The sequence below is a fragment of the Stegostoma tigrinum genome, chromosome 4 (assembly GCF_030684315.1).
Source record: "Stegostoma tigrinum isolate sSteTig4 chromosome 4, sSteTig4.hap1, whole genome shotgun sequence".
In the NCBI taxonomy this organism is placed as follows: Eukaryota; Metazoa; Chordata; class Chondrichthyes; order Orectolobiformes; family Stegostomatidae; genus Stegostoma; species Stegostoma tigrinum.
This window is the reverse complement of record NC_081357.1, coordinates 28,098,142-28,122,506: the sequence shown is the minus strand read 5'-3', so window position 1 is coordinate 28,122,506 and position 24,365 is coordinate 28,098,142. Positions and strand designations below refer to the sequence as shown.

General features: G+C 41.0%; 1 protein-coding gene and 1 long non-coding RNA gene across 6 annotated transcripts in view; one reads left to right on the top strand and one right to left on the bottom strand.

The window, feature by feature from the left end:
- The window catches only part of pdss2 (prenyl (decaprenyl) diphosphate synthase, subunit 2), a 257,335-nt gene that overhangs the window by 21,165 nt on the left and 211,805 nt on the right, over positions 1-24,365 (bottom strand). For all 5 annotated transcript variants that reach the window (XM_059645248.1, XM_048530440.2, XM_048530442.2 and 2 more), the window contains 2 exons: positions 20,843-20,974; positions 7,362-7,397 (listed from right to left, as the gene is read on the bottom strand). In XM_059645248.1, the coding sequence (XP_059501231.1) occupies positions 7,362-7,397; positions 20,843-20,974 (168 nt within the window). The remainder of the gene's footprint in view (positions 1-7,361; positions 7,398-20,842; positions 20,975-24,365) is intronic.
- LOC132209539 (uncharacterized) overlaps positions 1-24,365 on the top strand; it is a 138,177-nt gene that overhangs the window by 106,166 nt on the left and 7,646 nt on the right. The window lies entirely within an intron of this gene.

Below are 24,365 nucleotides of genomic sequence, written 5' to 3'. Positions count from 1 at the left end.
CCTTGCAGAAACTCATCCAGCCTTGTTCAATAGTCACCTCTGAAACCTATGCCCTAGTGGGTATGGGTAGCAGGTGCATGGGAATACCACCAGCTGGAGGTTTCCAGCAAGTCATACACTATCCTGACTTGGAACTAAAATGACATACCTTCACTAATGCTCATCGAAATCCTGGAATTCACTTCCTAAGAGCACTGTGGTTTACCTATTCCACATGGACTGCAGTGATTTAAAAATATGGCTTACATCTGTGAATGAATATACTAAAAGAAAAACCTGTCTGTTGAAATAGCCGAGGGCTTTCATCACAAAATTACTAAAGAATTAGTCCAGCATGACTGATTTAACAGCCTATTATTATCACAGTTGGCTGCCTCTCATTTTAATTTAATTGTCAACTCAAAGTGGTTATAAACTCTTTGAGGTGAGACTATCAATTTCAGTGCTCATCTTGTCCTATGTCCATATGCTTATCCAATGACGACTTAAATGTACCTAAAGTTGGCGAATCTACTACCATTGCAGGCAAAGCATTCCATTTCCTTACTACTCTCTGAGTAAAGAAACTACCTCTGACATCTGTCCTATATCTTTCACCCCTCAATTTAAAGCTATGCCCCCTCGTGCTCGCCGTCACCATCCTAGGAAAAAGGCTCTCCCTATCCACCCTATCTAACCCTCTGATTATTTTATATGTTTCAATTAAGTCACCTCTCAACCTTCTTCTCTCTAATGAAAACAGCCTCAACTTCCTCAGCCTTTCCTCATAAGGCCTTCCCTCCATACCAGGCAACATCCTAGTAAATCTCCTCTGCACCCTTTCCAAAGCTTCCACATCCTTCTTATAGTGCGGTGATCAGAACTGTACACAATACTCCAAGTGCGGCCGCACCAGAGTTTTGTACAGCTGCAGCATAACCTCTTGGTTCCGGAACTCGATCCCTCTATTAATAAAAGCTAAAACACTGTATGCCTTCTTAACAGCCCTGTCAACCTGGGTGGCAACTTTCAAGGATCTGTGTACATGGACACCGAGATCTCTCTGCTCACCTACACTACCAAGAATCTTACCATTAGCCCTGTACTTTGCCTTCTGGTTACTCCAACCAAAGTGCATCACCTCACACTTGTCTGCATTAAGTTCCATTTGCCACCTCTCAGCCCAGCTCTGCAGCTTATCTATGTCTCTCTGCAACCTACAGCATCCTTCGTCACTATCCACAACTCCACCGAACTTAGCGTCATCTGCAAATTTACTAACCCATCCTTCTACGCCCTCATCCAGATCATTTATAACAATGACAAACAGCAGTGGACCCAACACCGGCCCTTGCGGTACACCACTAGTAACTGCCCTCCAGGATGAACATTTCTCATCAACTACCACCCTCTGTCTTCTTTCAGCAAGCCAATTTCCAATCCAAACTGCTATATCTCCCACAATCCCATTCCTCTGCATTTTGTACAATAGCCTACTGTGGGGAACCTTATTGAATGCCTTGCTGAAATCCATATACATCACATCAACCAGTTTACTCTCATCTACCTGTTTGGTCACCTTCTCAAAGAACTAATAAGGTTTGTGAGGCATGACCTACCCCTCACAAAACCGTGCTGACTATCCCTAATCAATTTATTCTTTTCTAGATGATTATAAATCCTATCCCTTATAGCCTTTTTCAACACTTTACCAACACTTTTCCTTTTGCTCTTGCTTCTGTGGTATGTTATCTTAGTTGCACTGTTGAGAAAATACATTTCTAACCATTCCAGCCAGTCAAAGGCAATGTTTCAGGTAAGGTCTGTGTATAATACTGGAGCCTCCGAACTCAACCATAATCAAGCTTTCAGGCACAAAAGCAACTCATTCCTCTTCTTTACAAGCTTAACTAAAACCATCACACATCTGCTGTAAATGGAGTATTTCTCATACTATCTTTAGTTTTCATTGCCTTGTTATTTGCTGCAAACATTCACCACTTTAGGAAAAGCGCCATCAACTGCCATCTGGACAAATTTAACAGAACAGTGTATTTTTGAGATGGGTATCTGACTTGTAATCAAATTCTGTTTGCCAAGTGAATAGGATATAATTTTTACAGCAGAAAACAGTTAGGATTTTGGGTCCAAAGTTTCTTTCCTCTGGATTGGAATCTGCATATCTGCTGGAAATGGGTATGATGGCATAGGTTTCAGACCTTCCTCTTATAAACACAGATAAATAGTTTCATGAACCCCCTTTAAATGGGTGCTACCATTCTATATTTCATGTGTTACTCAATCATCATAATATGTCCAGTTCTGTTGAGATGCAAAAAACAATAAGGAAATAAGTAGTGATAATTTGTGGAAGCAAGGTCATTGGGGTCATTTAAGAGACTGCTGGACATGTATATGGTCACAGAAATTTGAGGGTGCATACATGAGGATCAATGGTCGGCACAACATTGTGGGCTGAAGGGCCTGTTCTGTGCTGTACTGTTCTATGTTCTATGTTCTAATAGGAACTGCAGATGCTGGAGAATGCAAGATAACAAAGTGTGGAGCTGGATGAACACAGCAGGCCAAGCAGCATCCCAGGAGCACAAAAGCCGGTGCCTCGGGCCCAGACTCCCCACCAGAGAGCATGATAGTGTAGTGTAGATGATCAGAGAGATCTCGGTGTCCATGTACACAGATCCTTGAAAGTTGCCACCCAGGTTGACAGGGCTGTTAAGAAGGCATACAGTGTTTTAGCTTTTATTAATAGAGGGATCGAGTTCCGGAACCAAGAGGTTATGCTGCAGCTGTACAAAACTCTGGTGCGGCTGCACTTGGAGTATTGCGTATAGTTCTGGTCACTGCATTATAAGAAGGATGTGGAAGCTTTGGAAAGGGTGCAGAGGAGATTTACTAGGATGTTGCCTGGTATGGAGGGAAGGTCTAGCTGAGGGACTTGAGGCTGTTTTCGTTAGAGAGAAGAAGGTTGAGAAGTGACTTAATTGAAACATATAAAATAATCAGAGGGTTAGATAGGGTGGATAGGGAGAGCCTTTTTCCTAGGATGGTGACGGCGAGCACAAGGGGGCATAGCTTTAAATTGAGGGGTGAAAGATATAGGACAGATGTCAGAGGTAGTTTCTTTACTCAGACAGTAGTAAGGGAATGGAATGCTTTGCCTGCAACGGTAGTAGATTCGCCAACTTTAGGTACATTTAAGTCATCATTGGACAAGCATATGGACGTACATGGAATAGATGGGCTTCAGATCGGTATGACCGGTCGGCACAACATTGAGGGCCGAAGGGCCTGTACTGTGCTGTCATGTTCTATATTCTATATTCAGGCAGGCCACGTAAGTACTGTACTCTGGTTACAAGAGCAGGAATACTGCAGTCATTTCCTGACTCGCCAAAGTATGTCCACTATCTGGAAGGCACCAGTCAGGATTGTGATGGAGAATTCCCGACTTGCCCAGATGTGTGAATTTCCAATAACACTCAAGAAGTTTGACACTGTCTAGGGTAAAAACAGCCTGCTTGATTGGCACCACATCCACAAACACTTCACTTCCATCACTACCAACACACGGTAGAAGCAGTATGTACCATCTACGAAAAATTCACCAAGGCTCTTTAAGCAGCACCTTCAAACTCATGATCATTCCATTTAGAAGAACAAGGGCAGCAGACACATGGGAATGCCATCTCCTTCAAATTCTCCAACTAGCCACCCAGAATCCTGGCTTGGAATGATTTCACTTTTATTGTCACTAGGTCAAGATCCTGGAACTCTCTCCGCAACAGTTTTGTGGGTCAAACTACATCAAATGAGCTGCAACAGTTCAAGAAGGTAGCCCACTATTGCCTTCGCAAGGGCAACTAGAGATGGGGGATAAATGTTGGTCCACAGACATCACCCATAGCCAATAAATACTGTACAGGAAAAAATACTGTCTCCTACAAAATTATAAGGCCATCACATACATAGACTAAAGTTGCCTTTAATGGAAAACAAGTTGTTCAGAGGAATATAGCACTGTGGTTTTGGATTTCAGACTAGGTTTTCGTTATAAAACTAGATGTTGTTCACATTAGTTTTGTAAAATATTCATCATGAAAGCATCAAAGAGTTATTCTGAAGTCTTATGCAGATTTTTTTGGCCTGCCATTGATGGGGATGCTTATTCCCTGACACAAAACAGACAAAACTAAAACAGCTTAAGGGTTGCTAAAATATATAATTCAAGAGAATCAGCAACATGGGAGACATGCAACCATTGCATGAGCAAGAATGTTACAAAAATATGAAAGGTCAAACTAATCTGTTCCAAACAGAAACAGAAATTGCTGGAAAATCTCAGCAGGTGAGGCAGCATCTGTGGAGAGAAATGACAGATAACGTTTCAGGTCCAGTGGCCCCTCTTCAGCACCGAGTAGGTTTTTTGTTCAATATGTTCCAAAGTCAGGGCTTCACCCATTACATAACTAGGACTGTCCACTTGGCAACTGTCCTGCAACAAAAATCAGAGCTGCTCGGCAGTAATCAGGCTAAGGGAAATAGGTCCATATCACATTCTACGCACCTTTGCAAAACTCTGCGCAGGAATGAGTTGCAAAGTAACTAAAATAGCCAACAAAAATTGAACCCCATATTAAATCTACACTGAATACAAATGATGAAATGGAAAATACTGACATTAGACGTTTTATCCACTTAAGCATATCTACTGGAATTGATTAACTAAATGAGTGCTGAAAAAGTCATACCAGACTTGAAATGATAATGCTGTTTCTCTCTCTACAGATGCTGCCAGACTTGCTGAGTTTCTCCAACATCAGCACTATTTAGCTTTTAGTCAAAAAAGTGTATATGTTAGTTGCTTCAGGGTTAAAGAAACCTTCCGGCAACAGCACTAGATGTTGTTCACATTAGTTTTGTAAAATATTCATTAGAAAGCATCAAAGAGTTATTCTGAAATGTTATGCAGATATTTTTTGGCCTGCCATTGATGGTTTGTGTGCACATAAGGGGGGACCTAATTAGTTTTTCTCTCATCCTTAACTGCTGCTTCCAGTAGGAATCTTTTTACTCTAACCAACCAATTCTTTCTAAAATCAATTGCCATTAATTCCAGCAGGGGCCATTGGATCGATCTTACCATTAAAATACAGAGTAAGACTTTAAGGTTTTTAGAGCAGGTCTGTAGCTCAGGTTGTGGATGTTACGGTTGGTTCACTTGCCGAGCTGGTTCGTTGTCCCGCAGATGTTTCATTACCATGCTGGGTAACATCATCAGTGCAGCCTCCAATGAAGCGCTGTTGTGTTTTCTCGCCTGTTATTTAATCTCTGGTGTCCGTTGAGTTGTGTTAACTCACTTCTGGTTTTTCTTCACAGTGGAGTGTATATGGGGTCTAGCTCTATGTTTGTTGATGGCCTTCCTGCTGGAGAACCAGACCTCTAGGAATTCCCGTGTTTGTTTCTGCTTGGCCTGTCCCAGGATCCTGGTGTTGTCCCAATCAAACTCGAGGTTCTCCTTATCCATGTGGATGGAGATGAGAGCATATTGGTCAAGTTTTTTTGTTCCTTGTTGATGTTCGTGTACCCTTGTGGCTAATTTCGTTCTTGTCTGTCCAATGTAGTGTTTGCCGCAGTCTTTGCAGGGAAACTTGTATATTACGTTGGCCCTGTCCATAGTGGGTAGTGGGTCTTTGGATCGGGTTAGCAGTTGGCATAGGGTTGATGTGGGTTTGTGTGTGATGCTGATGCCTAGTGGTTGTAGGAGTCTTGTGGTCAGTTCAGATGTGTTCCTGATGTAAGGTAGTGTGATGAATGTGCTGGAGCATGCAGTATCTTCCTGGTGTCATTCATATAGTAGGCATCTTCTGACCCAGTTTTCTGAGTATCTGTTGTCCTTGATATTTGGAGGAGGTACTCTTCTTCTTCTTGGCATAGTTCTGTGTTGCTGCAGTGTGCTGTTGCCCATTTAAATAGAGTTTTCATGCAATTTTGTTTGTGTGTTTTAGGGTGGTTGCTGTTAAAATTCAGTACTTGGTCAGCGTGTATGGTTTTCCTGTGTACTGTTGTTAGGAATTGTCCGTTGGTCCTGTGTTCCACCATGACATCCAGGAATGGGAGCTGTTTGTTCTTCTCCTTTTCCCTGGTGAATCTGATCCCAGTGCGGGTGTTGTTTATTAGTTTGTGTCTCTCCTCCAGTTTGCTCTGTTTAATAATTACAAAGGTGTTGTCCACATAGCATATCCGTAGTTTTGGTTTGATTAGCATAAGGGCCATGCTTTTGAGTCTCTGCATTACTGCTTCAGCTATTAGTCCAAAGGGAGGTGATCCCCTGGGTGTCCCGTTGATCTGCTCATATATTTGGCCATTAAATTTAAAGTGGGTGGTGAGGCATAGGTCCAGTGGCTTCAGCCAGTTGTTTGTGGAGACGGTGTCACTCAGATCTTGTCCTTGTTTCAGTAGTGTTGCCAGTGTTTCTCTTGACTTTCCTCCATTACATCACCCAAATAACTCTTGAAAAATCTTTCAGTAGCTCAGGTGATCTGGAGTTTCTTTCTGGTTCAACCTGTCAATGCCCATGAGATGGTTCTTGTCTGCATCATCTCCCTGGTTTCCATGTTTCTGACGTGTGCTGAGTCAGCATGGATGCCATAGACTTCCACATTACTTATGCTCCTTCACCTTCCCTCAGACTAAGACCAGATTACGTCAGCCCAGGCCTATGTCAATGTCTATTCATTTTACTGTCCTTTACTGTGGTTTCATTAGGGGATGGAAATGCACAAGAACAACAACAGTGTACAACAAATGGAAGTTTTCACCTTAGAAAAGGCTGAGATAACAAATTGATGAGTTCCACCATATCTAAATTTTCTTGCTCATAAAATCAGACTATTTCAGATTGAAGGCACCATAGGCTGTAGAACCAGAGGCATAAGCTAATACCCGCTCCAGTTATTATTTAGTCTTAAGTACCTGACCACAAACATAAATACAAACATTCTTACATTAAGAAGCATATTATTATTAGTGTTGCTAAAATGATATGAAGACGAACCTTTCCATCTTGTACTCCAAGATTAAAACTCATGCAAACCAGCTTTAGAGAAGAAACAGCAATTTACATAGCATTATCCAGCCCTGACCAAACAAGGTGGAAAGCTTCGACTTTAGGTGTCTTTCAACAATGTTCAAGTCTTTGTTGCAAAGAAACCATCATTCAATATATAAGTATTGAAAAATATTTGTCCTTTAAGGTTTATGTTTAATTGATACCTGTTGCAGGATGTAAAACAAAGCAGCACAGCCAATTTTATTTCTTTAATATACAGCAATTACAATACATCAAAACATGGAAGACATACCTTGGCATAATCAGCTTGTTTGCCATTTACTTTAGCCTAAAATCAAAGAAAAATAGGCAAATAAGTATTTTGAACCACTCAACTTGAAATTATTTATTGGCAAAGTTACATTTGATTAATTTTGTTTTAATTCATCATTACTTATTCTCTGAAAAATTCTGTAGAACATAACATCGCAATGAGTAGCATTTCCAATTGTAATGTTGATGCACATTTGAGAAGAAACAGTGGATGCTTACAACCTAAAGGTCATATAAAAATACTAGTTTTGGTTATTTGTTTAAATTTCATCTGGACTTGAATATCATAATTTGAACACTCTACAAAATTCTATATGACAATCTAGTTTATAGAAAATGCATATACAAAACAGCTGTCTAAACTGTGATACAATTTATCATACAAGTTTTTGATTTGCAGAACTTTGCTAATTTGAAAGGAATGATTATATTTCGCCTGGGAGACTCTTGACTGTACTCAACCGTTGTCATAACTCTTTTTTCAATCAAAGGCAGGACTGGGTGAGTTACTGCAGACCTGTACACAGCAACCGTCAGTATCACTGCCTGGAAGGAGAGGAGGTGATTCACTTCTGCGGGGTTGAATTCATTTGGCCAATTCTCCTCTCCTCCTGGCCCATCCACTAAGGAACACTGAACTTTCAGGCAGCAGTGAATTACAAGTAGTCAGACAACTTCAGTTTTCTCTATTAGTGTCACAAGGAATTGAATTCAAGGTTCCTGGTGTGGAATCCAATACAGTATAGCTGGGGATGCTGACATTCAAAACAGTTCAAAATTTGCTCTTCCAAGCTAGGACTCAAATTTGAAGTGCATATGTCCTTCTTTTTGGATAGTGCCTCAAAGGTTAAGTGTGACTTATGAAGAAGTATCATACACTACCCATAAACATTTCATACTACTTTATTTATTTTTACCTGTAATTTGATATTTTTAAAGGAAAATTAAGTTGGAATCCAGTATTCAACAGTAAGCCATCGCTTTGTATAAGATAGTATCCCAGACTTTTAACCAAATGCTAACTAAAAGAGCTGCAAAATTTTCCATCATCCAGTTAAAAACTAAACTACCCTGTGGAGGAGTAGCTGGGCCGATGTGAGAAAGCAGGAACTTAAGGTTAGTTCAAATATTAAGCATGCTCCACTGGTTGGAGTGAAGAGTTACTGGTGCCTTTTCTCTCCATTAGGCCTCATTATATGTAACACGAGAGAATTTGATGCTGACATAGAAAGAAGGAATTGTATTTTAATGAGCACTGTTCATTTTCTCAGAAGGCTCCAAGATGCTTCACATCCAATCAGTTACTTTTGAAATAAAGCTTTGTTGAAAAGATAAATATGAAATCATTTGGGTAAGATTTCACAAAACGTAATGAAACAATCAAGTTAATTGGTGCTTGGTGATGTTATTGGAAGAATAGATGCTGGTGGACACTGGGATAGTTGCTCCTCTTCTTGAGAGTAGCGTTGTTGGTTCTTCCACAGCCCTGGCAAACACCCAGATATATACTGGTTTAAAGTAGCACCTTGTGCAGCGACATTCCTTAACAGCATACTGAAGGATCAGCCTTAATTATGGGAATGCAGCATGAAAGGTAAATGTTCTATGACATGGCTCAAGAATCCTTGACCTGCTGACATACATGCATCCCACTGAAGAAAAAACATACAATATATATTTACATTAGTATTCATTGATATTTTATTAATAATTTTCTTTGGAACAGAAATGGCTTCTGTTAGAAAATGCAAGAACTGTGATATCATTTAAAACAGGTAAAATGATAGTGAAATTGTACAAGAGTCTGGAGTTCATTGAATTGAAAATCTGCCATTGAAAGTTCCTTACTATTTATTAACATGCAGAGAAAACACAGCGCTGAAGAAACTGCCATAACACTTTGGCTTAATTAGCTTACACAGAATTAAGTTGTAACTTTGAGTATGCAATAAAGTTTGGGTTCTGGGTATACATCACTAATTATCCTGAAGTAGAACGCTGCTATTTTATAAATTCAAGCTGTGTTTTATCGATATGGAAATATTTGCAAAATATACCTCTGTGCCTTTCCAAATGTGATGGTATTCAGGCATTTCATACAACGCACAGTGAAAAATCTCATGTCGAAGACTCTAGAACACCCTCTCTCTCTTCTGCTGAAAATATCAGCCAGCCTGACATACTGGACTGAATACAAGTTGGCACAGTTTAATTTTTACAGGCTGTAAGCTTCAAGATTGGTAATCTCAATCAGAGAGGTCATAGGATACTAGTGTGGGAAATGGAAATGCCATCCTGTAAGTGCTCTTCTGATGTCAGAGATAAAGGCATTTAAAGGACATTATTGGGGAAAATTACAGGAAACTCTATATCCTATCCAGCCATTCATACAAACAGTCTGTACCCAAAATCCAACATGAGTTCTGGTGCACAGCACCAATTATGATCTTGATCATTAGCAAACTACATGTAAATTGAAATGGATCAAATAAAAATGAGATAGATGGTTTTGTTTATTTTTTGGGTTTAGATCAACAGCTACATACAAATAAACTGCATTTATTTAGAATCTTTAAAACTGCAAAGTTCTTAAGACACTTTCAATAAGCAAAATTGATTCAGGTAGTTGTATGTCAAGAGTTAAGGCCGGTATCTAAATAACAAAATCCAAGTTAAGGTTTGATGTTGCTTTTAAAGCGGGAACAGAAGTACAAGATTCAGGTCCAAAATATATGGTCCAAACAGCTGAAGATTGTCCCATTAATCACAGGGTGGACATGAAAGAGAAAAGGAAAGAATACAAGGCCAAAATTAGACAAACATAAACGGCAAGCATAGGCATGTAAGCAGTGGCTGTTGTATGTATGGAATGAGCTGCCGGAAGAAGTGGTGGACGCTGGTACAATCACAACATTTAAAAGGCATCTGGGTAGGTATATGAGTACGAAGGGTTTAGACAGATATAGGCCAAATTCTGGCAAATGGGACTAGATGAATTTAGGATTTCTGGTCAGCATGGACCAGTTGGACCAAAGGGTCTGTTTCCATGATCCGAGACATAGGGTTCAAGGACATCACTACAGGGAGGAAAGGTTTCTCTCTGTCTACCCTCTAAATCCTTTCAAAATTCCAAAAGGCTCCATCAAATCAACCAACTGCTTCACGTTTGAGGAAGTACAGGCAAAGTCTAAACAGTATTTCCTTATAACTTATTCCTTGATCTTGACAATATTCTGGTGGATTTGCTCAACATTCTTTCCAAGGTCATACAAACCTTTCTAAACACTAATGTCTAAAAGGGTGATGGGATGGTTTCAAGTCAGCTTCCTTCTGGCAGTTTACTGTTGGTCCCACATTCTAGGTATAATGCTACGAGGGATTCAGCAGGAGACCTTTCATGTGCTGTTGGCCTGTAAGGTGCTGATATAATCTAATACTTATTTCTAGGTCTTAGCATTAGCTTCAGCATCATCATCCTTCCCCAGGGTTATTATTATAATGGAAGGCAGATGCTAAAGTCAGCAGACAGCAAGGAGTGGATTGCATGGGGACAAGGAGATTGTGGGGCTGTGTATGTCAGTCAGGATATGATGACCCTTTAGTGATCCATGCCCAGCTCCTGCCCTGACTGTCCCACTTTATGCCTCATCATTTTTTTTCCCCCCACAAAATCTCCTCAGTTTCCTCTGGACTTTGATACCCTTAATCTGATACTCTTCACCCCTTTGGTCTACCCCCTCAGCATTCAATTTTTTTCCCCCGAAAGTGTTTTCAGGTGTATTTGTGCAGCATTATACAAAATAGAATTACATACCTACTGCCACTCCCTAACATTGTATGGCATCCAAGTATCAGCCTTGATTTTGAGTTTAAACAATGGAATAAGATTTGAACTTGACATCTTTTGATTTGGCAATGAGAATGCCACCAACTGTGCTAAACTTGATATTGTCATAAATTTTTCGTAAGTGAAAATAATTGTAATATATACAGCAAAACTGGGACAACATTCAGGCATGGGACGAAAAGAGGTGAGGAACATTAGCGCCACACAAGTACAAGATAATGACACTATCTCCAACAAAATAAAAATCAAATCATTGCTCCCTTTCGTCAACTGAATTACCATCGCTGAATGCATTTCAGTCCAAGAACATCTCTGCAGGAGTTCCTCAGGACAGTGTCCCAGGGCCAATCATCCTCAGCTGCTTCCTTAATGACCTTCCCCCCATTCAAAGGTCAGAAGTAGAGATGTTCACTGATGATTGCTCAGTAATGTGCACCATTTGCAAATCCTTAAATACTGAAGTTGTAAGTGACTGTATGCAGCAAGACCTAGACATCTTTCAAACTTAGCTGACAACAGGCAGGTAAAATGATCCACACAAAATGCCAGGAAATGACCATCTTCAACAAGAGAATCTATTTGTCACCCCGCTGACATTCAATTGCATCAGGATGACTGAAAGCCCCAAATCAACATCCTGAGGGTCGAACAGACAGAACGAAAAGAACTATAAAACAGTAACCGAACTGGATCAGCCATATAAATACTTTAGCTGCAAGGACAGGTCACTGGCTAGGAACTCTGTAGCAAGTATTCATTTCCTATTCGCCCAAAGCCTGTGCACCACCTAGAAGGCTCAGTTTAGAACCGCGATGGAATACTCTCCACTTGGTTGGATGAGTGTAGCTCAACATTTTAGAAGTCTGACACCATTGACGACAAGGCAGACTGCTTTATCAAACACTTTAAACATTCACTCTCTTCAGCACACTGGCAGCTGTTTGTGCCATATACAAAATGCCAAGGCTCCTTGCACAGCATCCGCCAAACCCATGACCTCTTTCAAATAAAAGAACAAGGGCAGCAAATGCATGGAGCACCAACACTTCAGGATTCTCTTAAGGTTAATATGCAGGTTCAGTTGGCAGTAAAGGCTGCAAATCCAATGCTCGCATTTATTTTAAGAGGGCTAGAATACAAGAACAGAGATATACTGTTGAGGTTCTATAAAGCCCTGATCTGATCACATTTAGAATGTAGTGAGCAGTTTTGGGCCCAAATCTAAGGGAGGAAGTACTGGCATTGGAGGGGGTCCAGAGGATGTTTACAAGAATGATCCTGGTGATGAAGGACTAGTCACACGAGGAGTGATTGAAGACTCTGGGTGTGTACTTGATGGGTTTTAGAAGAATGAGGGGAGACATCATCGAAATGCACAGAATACTGAGAGGTCTGGAAAGAGTGGACACAGAAGATGCTTGCACTAGAAGGAGACACTAGTACCTGAAGGCACAGCCTAACAGTGAAGTGACAACCCTTTAGAGTTGAGATAAGGAGAAATTCTGTCAGCCAGAGGGTGGTGAACCTGTGGAACTCAGTGCCACAGAAGGTTGCAAAGGCCAAGTCTTGTATTTATGGCACAGATAGATAGGCTCTTAGTTAGAAAAGGGCTCAAGGAAATGGGGAGAAGACGGGAGAATGGGATAGAGAAACATATCAGCCATCATTAAATGGCAGAGCAGACTCAGTGGGTTGATTGGCCTAATTCTGCTCTTATATCTTGAGGTCTTATAACACACACAGGTTCTGCTAGAAACCTAACACCTTGAATTAGAACTATTTTGTTGCTCCTTCGGAGATACAGTCCTGGAACTCTACTCGAACAGTACTGTGGCTACCTTGCATCACAGGAACTGCAGCAGTTCAAAAGCAGCAGCTCATGACCACCTTGAAGCTGAGATAGGCAGATTTTTGATCAGTCAGGGAATCAAGGATTGCGGGGAAAGGGCAGGAGAGTAGAGATGAGGAATACTGGATCAGCCATGTTCCTATTGAATGATGGAAGCCAAAACGGCCTACTGCTCTTCCTATCTCTTATGGTCTGCTCAATGGCAATTAGGAATTGGCAGTAAGTATTGGCCTAGCCTGCAATGCGCACCTCTTATGAGCAAATATAAAAACATGTTACCATCACGACCAGCTAATAAACCACTGGTAGATCTGGTCTCAGCCATTGTTGCTTATTAAAGAGTTGATGTATTAGAGCCTTTTACATTTTGCACTTAAGTTTAGGCTGATATAGTAGAATGTCCAGTTAAATAGAGTACCGGAGGGTTGCTGATGTCTGGCAAGATATCCCAACTGATTCCAGCATGAACACGACAACATGAATAGGAAACGAAGATGTGGAAAAGATTAAGTACTGGGGAGAAACTTAAAGCAAGATGTAAATTGGAGCAGCAAGCAGCTGTAAAGACAATGGGCCAGTTTGATGAAAGGGAAGAATATCAGGAGAGAAGGTTGAATTGTGCAAACTTATCAAAGAACCAACAAAACACCTCTACTGACTAAACATGGGTTTCTTCAACAGTGGGACATTGAAAGTAATGCCAGACTGCTCTGGCGATCACTCATGTCTTTATTGTCCTTCTTGAGATAGGTCTTCAATTCAGGTTAGGGTCAGTGAAACCTTTCTGAAAATGAAATTCTCCTCCAAATTGGGAAAATATTTGACAAGTTACGGGGGCAGGTAAGCTGTATCAGTCCTTCTCATGAATGTGTATTTGTCACGGATATTGTTTGAATTTTTAGCTCCTTAATCTGTTCACATTTCATTATAAGAATACTATTAAACTCCATCAAAGATGACGTCTTGGGGTTAATTGCCTCTAATAAGAACACAATCTCTCCTGACACAGTTCATTCTGAAGGTGATTCACAGTAATAAAGACTCACAGTATCATTGGAACAAATGATTAAAAAGTATTACTTTCTGAGAATTAACTAAAAGCTATATAAGACCAGGTACAGTAAAACATTATTAAGTGTACACAGCAGGGACCTTTCAACAAAACGGTATTTAGGTTCTGTTCTCACCGATATCTGCAAACCTAGGAAGTGCTCTGCTTCTACTATAGTGTGCATGCTGCCATTAAAAAAAAACTACCAGCATGCTTCCATTTTCAGGTACAGAAAAGCCAGAAAAGTCATGTGCTACTTTTAATTGCTTCAGATTTATTTGGCAGAATAAGCATCACATTGTGTTTTTACATAGATGTAGACATTCTCTAATTTTCTTATATATGGTTCCCTAAAATGCAGAAAACCTAGAGACAACATTGCCAACACATTCTTAATACACAGCAAGTAGAATAGATTGGATATGAAGAAGTCCTTCCTAAAACGGGATGAAGCACACACTAGTTAAAGGGGCGGGGATGGAGCCAATAAATGTGAGTGTAGGTGGGGAGGTAGGGAGGGGATAGGTCAGTCCAGGATGGACAGGTCAAGGGGGCGGGATGACATTAGTAGGTAGAAGATGGGGGTGGGGCTTGAGGTGGGAGGAAGGGCCGGTTGGGGAGGCAGAGACGGGCTGGGCTGGTTTTGGGATGCAGTAGGGGGAGGGGAGATTTTGAAGCTTGTGAAGTCCACATTGATACCATTGGGCTGCAGGGTCCCCAAGTGGAATATGAGATGGCGTTCCTGCAACCTTTGGGTGGCATCGTTGTGGCACTGCAGGAGGCCCAGGATGGACATGTCATCTGAGTAATGGGAGGGGGAGTTGAAATGGTTCGCGACTTGGAGGTGCAATTGTTTAGTGTGAATCGAGTGTAGGTGTTCTGCAAAGCAGTCCCCAATGTACAGCAGGGCACAATGAGAACAGTGGATGCAGTATACCACATTAGCAGATGTGCAGGTGAACATCTGCTTGATGTGGAAAGTCTTCTTGGGACCTGGGACGGTGGTGAGGGGGAGGATTGCAATCCGACCCCACCACCAAAGATATTTTTCCCTCTCCACCCTTATCTGCTTTCCGGAGGGGCCACTCTCGCCGTGACTTCCTTGTCCGCTCCACACTCTCCTCCACACCCGGCACTTTTCCCTGCAACCGCAGGAAGTGCTACACCTGCCCCTACACCTCCCCCGTCACCCCTATCCCCGGCCCCAAGAAGACCTTCCACACCAAGCAGATGTTCATCCGCTGTTCCTGTCGTGGCCTCCTCTGCATCGGGGAAACCAAGCGGAGGCTTGGGGACCACTTTGCGGATCATCTATGCTCGGTTCATACTAAACAACTGCACCTGCCAGTCGCGATCCATCCTGCCACCTCTTACCCCCCTTGACCTGTCCATCCTCCTTTGGGCTGACCTACCCCCTGCCTAACTCCCCACCTACACTCACCTTTACTGGCTCCATTCCCGCCTCTTAGACCTGTCTGTCTCCTCTCCACCTATGTTTTCCTCTTCTTCTTCTATGCACCTCCTCCTCTCTCTATTTATTTCAGAACTCCCGTCCCCTCCCCCATTTCTGAAGAAGGGTCTAGACTAGAAACGTCAGCCTTCCTGCTCCTCTGATGCTGCTTGACCTGCTGTGTTCATCCAGCCCTACACCTCGCTATCTCAGATTCTCCAGCATCTGCAGTTCCTACTATCTACACACACACACACACACACACACTAGTTTTATTATCTTTGCTACATACAGCAAAGTTGACCATTGCTTGAAATAAGACTTAACATTAAGCAGTCTGGCAAATAAATTCAAGTAGAACAAAGCTAAATAAACCAGTTTCGAAAATTCCACTACATTTCCACATATGCTGCAATTTCAAACTACTCTCCACTTTTACAATTCAGCACTTTCTATACCATAGAATTTTGCAGCAGCAGAACCTGCCATTTGACAAACGAAACTGTGCCAGCTCTCCCAGAGGGATATCCATTTAGCCCATTCTTTGCTCCATCTTTCCCCAGATTTTGATTTCTTGACTTAAGCCACTGATTCTGGCAAAATATTCCATGCCCTCTAAACTTCTTCATTTTAGTGACTACCTTAAATTAATGTCCTCCAGCAACAGATGCAAAGATCAGTGTAAATAAATTTCCCCATAAAATTAATTCATGGGATGCGAGCATCGCAGGCTGGGTCAGCATTTATGGCCCATCTCTAGTTATTCTTGAGAAGGTGGTGGTGCAATCCATTTGAGTCATAAGACAACATTATGCTTAATATTGGCGTTTGTAGACATTCTTACAAGAAAAAGTGACTGACATAAAAAGACTGATTCTGAGTGAGGTCGACACTGATTTCCCGAAACCATAACTTTTATTCTTGAAAAATAGCATTCTTATAAAATCTGGAAAGATACATTACAAAACATTTTGACTTAATATTACAGAATTTGCAATAAAATTCATCCTGTCTCATATCTTTTTCCATGTAACACGTTTGTAATAGACTTAATATTTGCAAAATCCGTTCCATATTAAGTATTTAATCCAAGGAGAAAACATTTCAAATTGGAAATTACAGGAAGTGCAATTGATATAAAATTCGCTCCGAGATGTCTCAATACCTAAAACAATGGATGATGATTGTGGATGGAGAAGATCAGACATTTCAGCTCCAGGACACTTCTCAGGAGCGTGATGAACACAGCAGGCCAAGCAGCATCACTAGAGCACAAAAGCTGACGTTTCAGGCCTAGACCCTTCATTAGACAAAGCTTTTTCTGATGAAGGGTCTAGGCCCGAAACATCAGCTTTTGTGCTCCTGAGATGCTGCTTGGCCTGCTGTGTTCATCCAGTTCCATACTTTGTTAGCTTGGATTCTCCAGCATCCGCAGTTCCCATTATCTCTCATTTCTGAGGAGTATCCTCACCCCAACCATTTCCAGCTGCTTTAACAACCTTCCCTCCAGTATAAGATCAGCAGTTATAATGTTACCTGATGATTGCACAATATTCAGTACCATTCATAATTCTTTGGGTGCTGAAGCAGTCTTTGTGCATACGCAGGAAGATCTTGACCAGGTTTGGGCTAACAAGTGGCAAGTCAGGTCATGCAATACAAGGGCAAGGTAATTACCTTCTTCGACAAGAGAGAACCCCTTAACATTCAATGGGGGTACCATTGTTGAATCCCCCATGATCAAGGTCCTGGGGATTTACCATTGACTAAAACCTAAATTAGACCACTCAAATAAATAATTGTGGTGATAAGAACAGGTCAGAATACAACAGGGAATAACTCCCCAAAGCCTGTCCATCATTGTCAAGGCACAAGTCAGGGCTGTGATAGAATACTCCCCACCTGCCTGGATGGCAGTCGAATTAGACGCCAGCCAGGACAAAGCAAACTGCTCACAACTCCAAATGTTCACTGTATTATCAGTGCTCAGTAACAGCAGTGTGTACTATTTACAAATGCAGCTGGAAGTTCCCATCCAAGCCTCTCACCATCCAAATGTCATTCCTTCAGTGTCGCTGTGTCAAAATCCTGGAACACCCTCCTTAATGGTATTGTCGGGGTACTTATATAAAATAGACTATAGCTGATGGTGACATTCTCAAGGGCAGCTGCGCATGGGTAATAAATGAAGTCCAACCTAGCAATGTTCACAGCCCACAAATTAATGAAAACTGTATTTTCAATACTCCTGATTCACAGCATTCATTCTTTGTAAGCACACCGCCCAAAGGGTTCTGTAGTGTCCAGCCCCTTGGTGTACTATTGCTGAAAGGCCTTGCGGTGAACCCTCCTGATGTTTGTCTGCAGCAAATGGACCAAACTTCAGCCTGTCCATCAGCAGGTCGTCTTGCACCATTATTAGGAAGGATACGTCAAACCACTCCAAGTGTTAAGACCATGCTGTATGACTTGTCGTATTACACGGAAAACCATCTTTCATCACAAGTCTGTCATACAGTGGTCAGTGTGTAACACCTTGGAGCATGCCAGACTACAAAACTCAGTCAAGGAAATGCTTTGCAATCAGATCTTGAGCAGACAAATTGAATCTTTCAACTGAATCAATGAAAGCCCAGGTGCCATTGATGGTTGTCTCAGTGGGCATCCCTGGGAACAGTCTGTAGAATACAAAGCCTTGCGTCACAAAGCAGTTTGGAATGAAGTTCAACGAAACCCACTGCATTTCTTTACTGGCCTTCTTTGCAAATGCTAATTCCCAAGGGCTTGGACAAAAGTCTTTTCACCCCACCCAACAGTCACCTTGAGGGCAATCTACAGAGGACAGTCCAAGCATGTTGGAAGGATCTAATGAGAAAGACCTTTCCAATCACCATCAAGCTACACTTTGGTACTTGTTCGCAAGTCCTAGTGGTGATTCATTCTACCAAATTACTTAGACAGTCTGTTTGAAGAGCCATAATGAAGGATCTACCTTCTCCTTTTCCCGCAAGGCCTTAAGGATTATACACACTGACCATTGGATAGGCTTGTGATCAAAGAAGTTTTTTCTGCAGAAGGGACAGCTGATGTAGCATGGTCTTACCATAGCAACGGGTCAGACAAATCCTTCATGTCACTGGGTCAGACACATACTCTGTGTTTGTTTACTGACAGCTTAAAGCAGCTGTAGACAAAGGGGGGCATTAAAATGAGGGCTGTGTCGGATGCATGTCTCTTCCTTTATCTAGCGGATTATACGTCATGTCTTTGCGAACACAACCCATCACTGACCACCAGATAAAGCAGACAATGCTGCTGGTGGTCGCCACAAGGCAGGAGTGAAGGATGGGCCAGACCTGTGTCACAAACAGCAACACCAACAGCACCTCATCTTTGATGACCAAGTTCTTACCCACAATGGAGAGCAAATGTTGCTTTTGTTTGATCATGGCTACTTGCTCCTTCCATTTCTTACTACACATCTCAGCCCTTGTAAGCTACATCCCCAGCATCTTCAGAGAATCTGAGCTGACAGTGAAAAGGGATGAAGGATGAGTCAGTCCAGCTCCCCAAGAACATGGTCTGGGTCTTGAGTGATAATCTCTTTACTGAGCACCTGATCATTTCTACAACATGTGGTAAACTTTTGGCCTTCAAATCAGTTCGGTCAGAACCACAATAGCCAGCTCTAACCACAGGTAAGTGGACATTTAGGAGAAATCTAAATGAATGTAGCCAATGCCTGAGCAACTGTGACAACATTTCAACTGCAATACACATTAACTGCGCCCCATTCACATCTGGAGCAAAATGCTCCTAATGCAATACACATTAACTGCGCCCCATTCACATCTGGAGCAAAATGCTCCTAATGCAATACACATTAACTGCGCCCCATTCACATCTGGAGCAAAATGCTCCTAATTTAGTTGATTTTCCAAGTGGCAATAAGTAGCCCTTTTCTTGAAGGCTGTTCAAATCAATATATTAACATGTCAACATACTTTGTCGCCTTCAAAGGGATTCATCTTGTCTACGTTTTGACTTCCATTTTGGGAGTAAGATTTTTTAAATAGCAAGTTTGAAACATAAGTGAAAACCAAATGAAACAAGATCCAAGTTCGTTTTGTTTTCAATAATGGGACAGTGTTGAAATTTGGTTCAGTGATGACCCTTCAATTATTTGTTACTATTGCAGCAAGCCTTGTCTGATAAAGTTTTGATTGGATCATTTAATATGTTAAGTAAATTACATGAATAAGGATGGAAAATTTATGAGGGTCAGGGTGTGGATAATTACATGATGTCAGCTGGGATACATATAGATTTAATCATAGAATGACCCAGCACAGAAGGAGGCCATTCAGCCGTCAGAGCTGCGCAGGCTCCTTGAAAGTGTTATCCAATCAGTCTGAACCTCTGCACTTTCCCCATTGGCTTATAATTTTCATGCATTCATGCGTTTATCTATTTACAGATAAATATTGAATCTGCTTCAATTACACTTTCAAACAGTTCATTACTAACTGTAACTTGCTGTGAAAAATTATTTCTCATTTTCCCCTATTTTCCAGTTTCTTTAAACCCATGGCCCCTGGGGAACGACTTAGCCGCAACCATCCTTGCACAGTTTTGTGCACACACAGACATAACACTGACTCCAAAGTTTCCACATATTACCAAATGGCATGGCATTACTGAGGTTAATATAAAGAAAAATCAGGCAGATTTCCTGTTCCTGATTGACTTTTAAAGTGTTTGTTAAGGAACTCCATCGTGATGCTCCTTGCAGTCAACAACCTGTTTACCACTTACTGTCTAGGTTCTCAAGTGATGAGTGGTCATTTCAGCAAACCTACCTGTTGCCCATGTTACTGATCCATATTTAAGAGTCAGCGCCTTATGGAACGCAGAGAATTGAATGAGTAAGTGGGTTAGTCTGAACGAGTCTAATGTTTGAAAGATTATAAAGGGACTGCATATTGTTCAATGCTCCCTACCATCGTGTTTTAATTTTCAAGATAAGGGAAATACATTCCTGTAGCAATATAGCGAGTGAATAAGGAAACAAACAGTAAAAGTTAAGAGCCAGCTAAATTCCTAACCAGAACTTCAAGGCTTAGCAAATTTGGTCTCAGATTTGAAACAGAAATTTCAGATTTGACCTCCCTCAAGGACTACTGCCACTTTCTAATTAGACCTGCATTCATAACTTACACTTTACAGTTTGATAGCATAACCTGAAAATGCCCCATGAACCATACCATTTTAAGTTGATTAATCCAAGCGTCTCGACCCGAAGCCTCCTGATGTAAGATGACTGGGGCAGAGTTCAGACAAAAAGGCATCGTGTCACAGAAGGTTTCCGCAACAAATGGCTGAAGGTCAGAGTTCAGCTACAAAGTCAAAACAATAAAATGCAAATCGTGAGGATTTAAAAGAGTGAATATGACAATTTTTCAAAAATTTTATCCATCAAGAATTAAATGAAATACATAACAAAACTTCCGTCAGTCAACAGCTCAAAACCACTACTTCGTGGTAATAAGGATTCAAACTGAAAGAATTCCAAAATTGTGAACAAGATAACTGTGTCAGTGAAAATTGGTAGAGAGAATTTGTGGGGATGATTTTTGGTTTCCAGGGCCTCCTTCGATCTAAAGATTTAAGCTAGAAACTTAACTGATTTTGAAGTAGGAATTTGTACATTCAATCTGCATCCCCATTGAAGGATCTGATGGAAATGGAGTGTTGGCTAGGTAGCCATGAATCCAACAGTTAAACAGTTTTACTTCATTCACTGTCATTCTTCCTCCAGTGGCTGATATTAAGCAAACTCAAAGTCTGGATTAATTGAACTCCATACATCAAAACTCATATTACCAAAAAGAGAAAACAGCACAACGACAGCCAAAGAAAACTTGTATACAGGCACATACTTATGCAGCAGCAACATAAATTTCCCTCCAAGGTAAACACAATTCTGACTTCTATGGAACTACGTTGCTGTAGTTTCACTGTAGTTGGGTCAAAATTCTGGAATTCCTTTCCTAACACCACTGTGGGGCTCCTGCTCCCAACAGACAGCTAATTTGAGAACACAGCTCACTAATATCATCTCAAGGGTAACAAATGCTGACCTAGCCAGCAAGATCTACATAGCTTGAATAAATGAATTCAAATTAATCTATTAAAAAAAATTGAAGAAATAAAACTCCATTTCTCTCATAATATTTTTTATCCCTTCACCCTACAATAAACTGTAAGGGACACAGTGGCATTGTGGTAATGTCACTGGATTAGCAATCCAGAACCCTAGGCCAATGTTTTGGAGACATAGTTTTGAATCCCAACACGGCAGATGGTGGAATTTTAATTCAGTAAAATCTGGCCCTTGTCTATTGTTGGTTCACGTAAAAACCCACCTGGGTCACAACTGACATTCAGGGAAGGAAGTCTACCATCCCTACTTGGACTGACGCAGACTCACACCAACACAACTGTCTCTTAACTGTCCTCTAGGCAATTGGGGCCTAGTGACACCCACATCCCATGAATGAATGGGAAATAATTTCTGCCCACCTCAAAATATTATTGAACAAATATACAGGAAAGAATTTGAATTTATTTCTTTGGCTATTTGCTGTTGTACAGTTGAAAGCCAGATGTGGAAAGGAGTTTTAGATGGAAAAATAAAGATTTTATTTTTTAAAAAACGGGGAATTGTACACAGCTTATTTCACTTATTTATGTGAAAGTAAGCAATGTTGCCTGTTATCTATATTTTCTCTTTCACACACTCACCCTGAGATGTGTCCTTGGCCCTCTCTTACCTCATTGTCTCCTGATCTCTCTATCTCTCCCACATTCCCTCCTGTTCTCTCTCTCTGACAGATACAGCCAGAACCACATTATTTGCACTGGGTATGCTGCCATCTTGGCTTGCTTCTCTCTTGTCTCTCTCTCACATACACACGCTGCAGCTACAGGTTCTCCAATCATACAGATTCCTCCTTCCCACTCTTGCTACTCCTCTCATCATATAGTCCATTTCTGAAGGAGCATAGGGATGTTCAGCAAGGGAATCTGTGATTAAGGAAGCCAGACAGTAACATTTCCAACTGAAAGAGGAGCACGTAACAGATTCAGTCTCTCCCATGCTTACTGCTCCTCTAATCAAACCCTGCATGCTTTCACTTTCAAGAGCCTTGCCTCTGTAATGGTTCAGTCCTAGACAACGGAGGAACCATCACATTGGTAACATTACACTGAACTGACATTCTTTGAATTTTTCCCACTTGTCTCCTTTTCTGCAGCTACTTGTGATGTTTCAAGGACTGATTTGCCCACCATCCCCAAGTATTTTGAATATGTATCACGTCTATATATAGCAGCTTCCAGTTCAAAGTCGATCAATCCTTTTGTACGGGAGGGTGCACTTCAATTTTTCCCTCACCTTCCCCTGTAGTTGCATGCAGGCCAAACATGCCCTTTAGGTAATTCAGGCCTGACAAGATGCAGTGACCACAACAATGACAAAGTGCCTCCCAACGCTCCCCACAGACATATTTGACATCTGTATCTGCAATCTCCAATTTATAGCCGATCCTGGTTTGATTATTTTAGGAGTACTTTAAAGTCAATTTCAGTGCTTATGAATTATTATTCATTCAAATGTCCAGTCTTATAAAATTAATATCTCCCACCATTAATTTCTGCGGAAACTTAATCGCACAATTTTACGAGATTAGTGGTGAAATTACCTTATTTGCATTGCAAATTGGGTCAGCTTGTCAGGTCATTATTTATTAACTGCACAATCAGAATTCTAGACTGTTTGACTGATAGTTGTCAACATTTTTTAGTAAATGGATGCACTTTTGTAACACAGACTCACCCTTTGTGTTCTCTTGCTAAATGCATACCAGAGCTAAGAAGCTAAACTATCTATAAAAATTATTCACTGATTAGAAACATTAGGCCAACAACCACATGGTCAGCAGACTCAATAAGGCACACCTGATGCACTTCAAGAGTGTTTGTGGTAAATCATCATTCACTTCCTCTTAAATGTGAAAGCACAGCCATCTAACAATCAGACTATGAATATAATACAACATGAAATGGTAAATTCTGCTCCCATTGGTAGTCAGACAAATACTTCTGTAATCTTTACAAGAATGAATAGGCTCTTTCTTGTGGTGTAATAGAGCCTGCACTTAAATCAAAATTGCAAGTGATTCGTTATTTTTGCATCTAAGTCAAACAGTGTTAGATTGCTCGTATAGCGATATCAACCAACATATTTCAGTGCAAAGGCTTATTTTGAAGGAGTGGATGTTTCAGGCAAACACTACTTCAGTTCAATTAAAAGTATACACTCTCAACATACTTAGTTATCAGAAGAGAAGCAGGTAAGGGAAACAAAGAATTTTTGAGGGTTGTAAGGGTAAATTAAAATGGTACAAGTAGAAGCCCAGTCACTGGTGAGAAGGCTTTTCAAAATCATAATTTGGAACAAAATTAGCAAGCACTTGGAAAACGTGGAATTTTGATGAATGCCAGGACATATTTCTTAAGGGCAAATCAAGTTTAACAGATATTTTGGAGCTACTTTGATAAAGGAACAGTGAGCACAGCTGAGTGTTATGTGGTTGATGTAGTGTACATAGACTTCTAAAAAGGTATTTGACGAAGTGCCACAGAATAGCCTCGTAAGCAAAGTTGCGGCCCATGGAATAAGAGAGACAGTGGAACCATAGTGATTGTCAGAATACAGACTGTGGG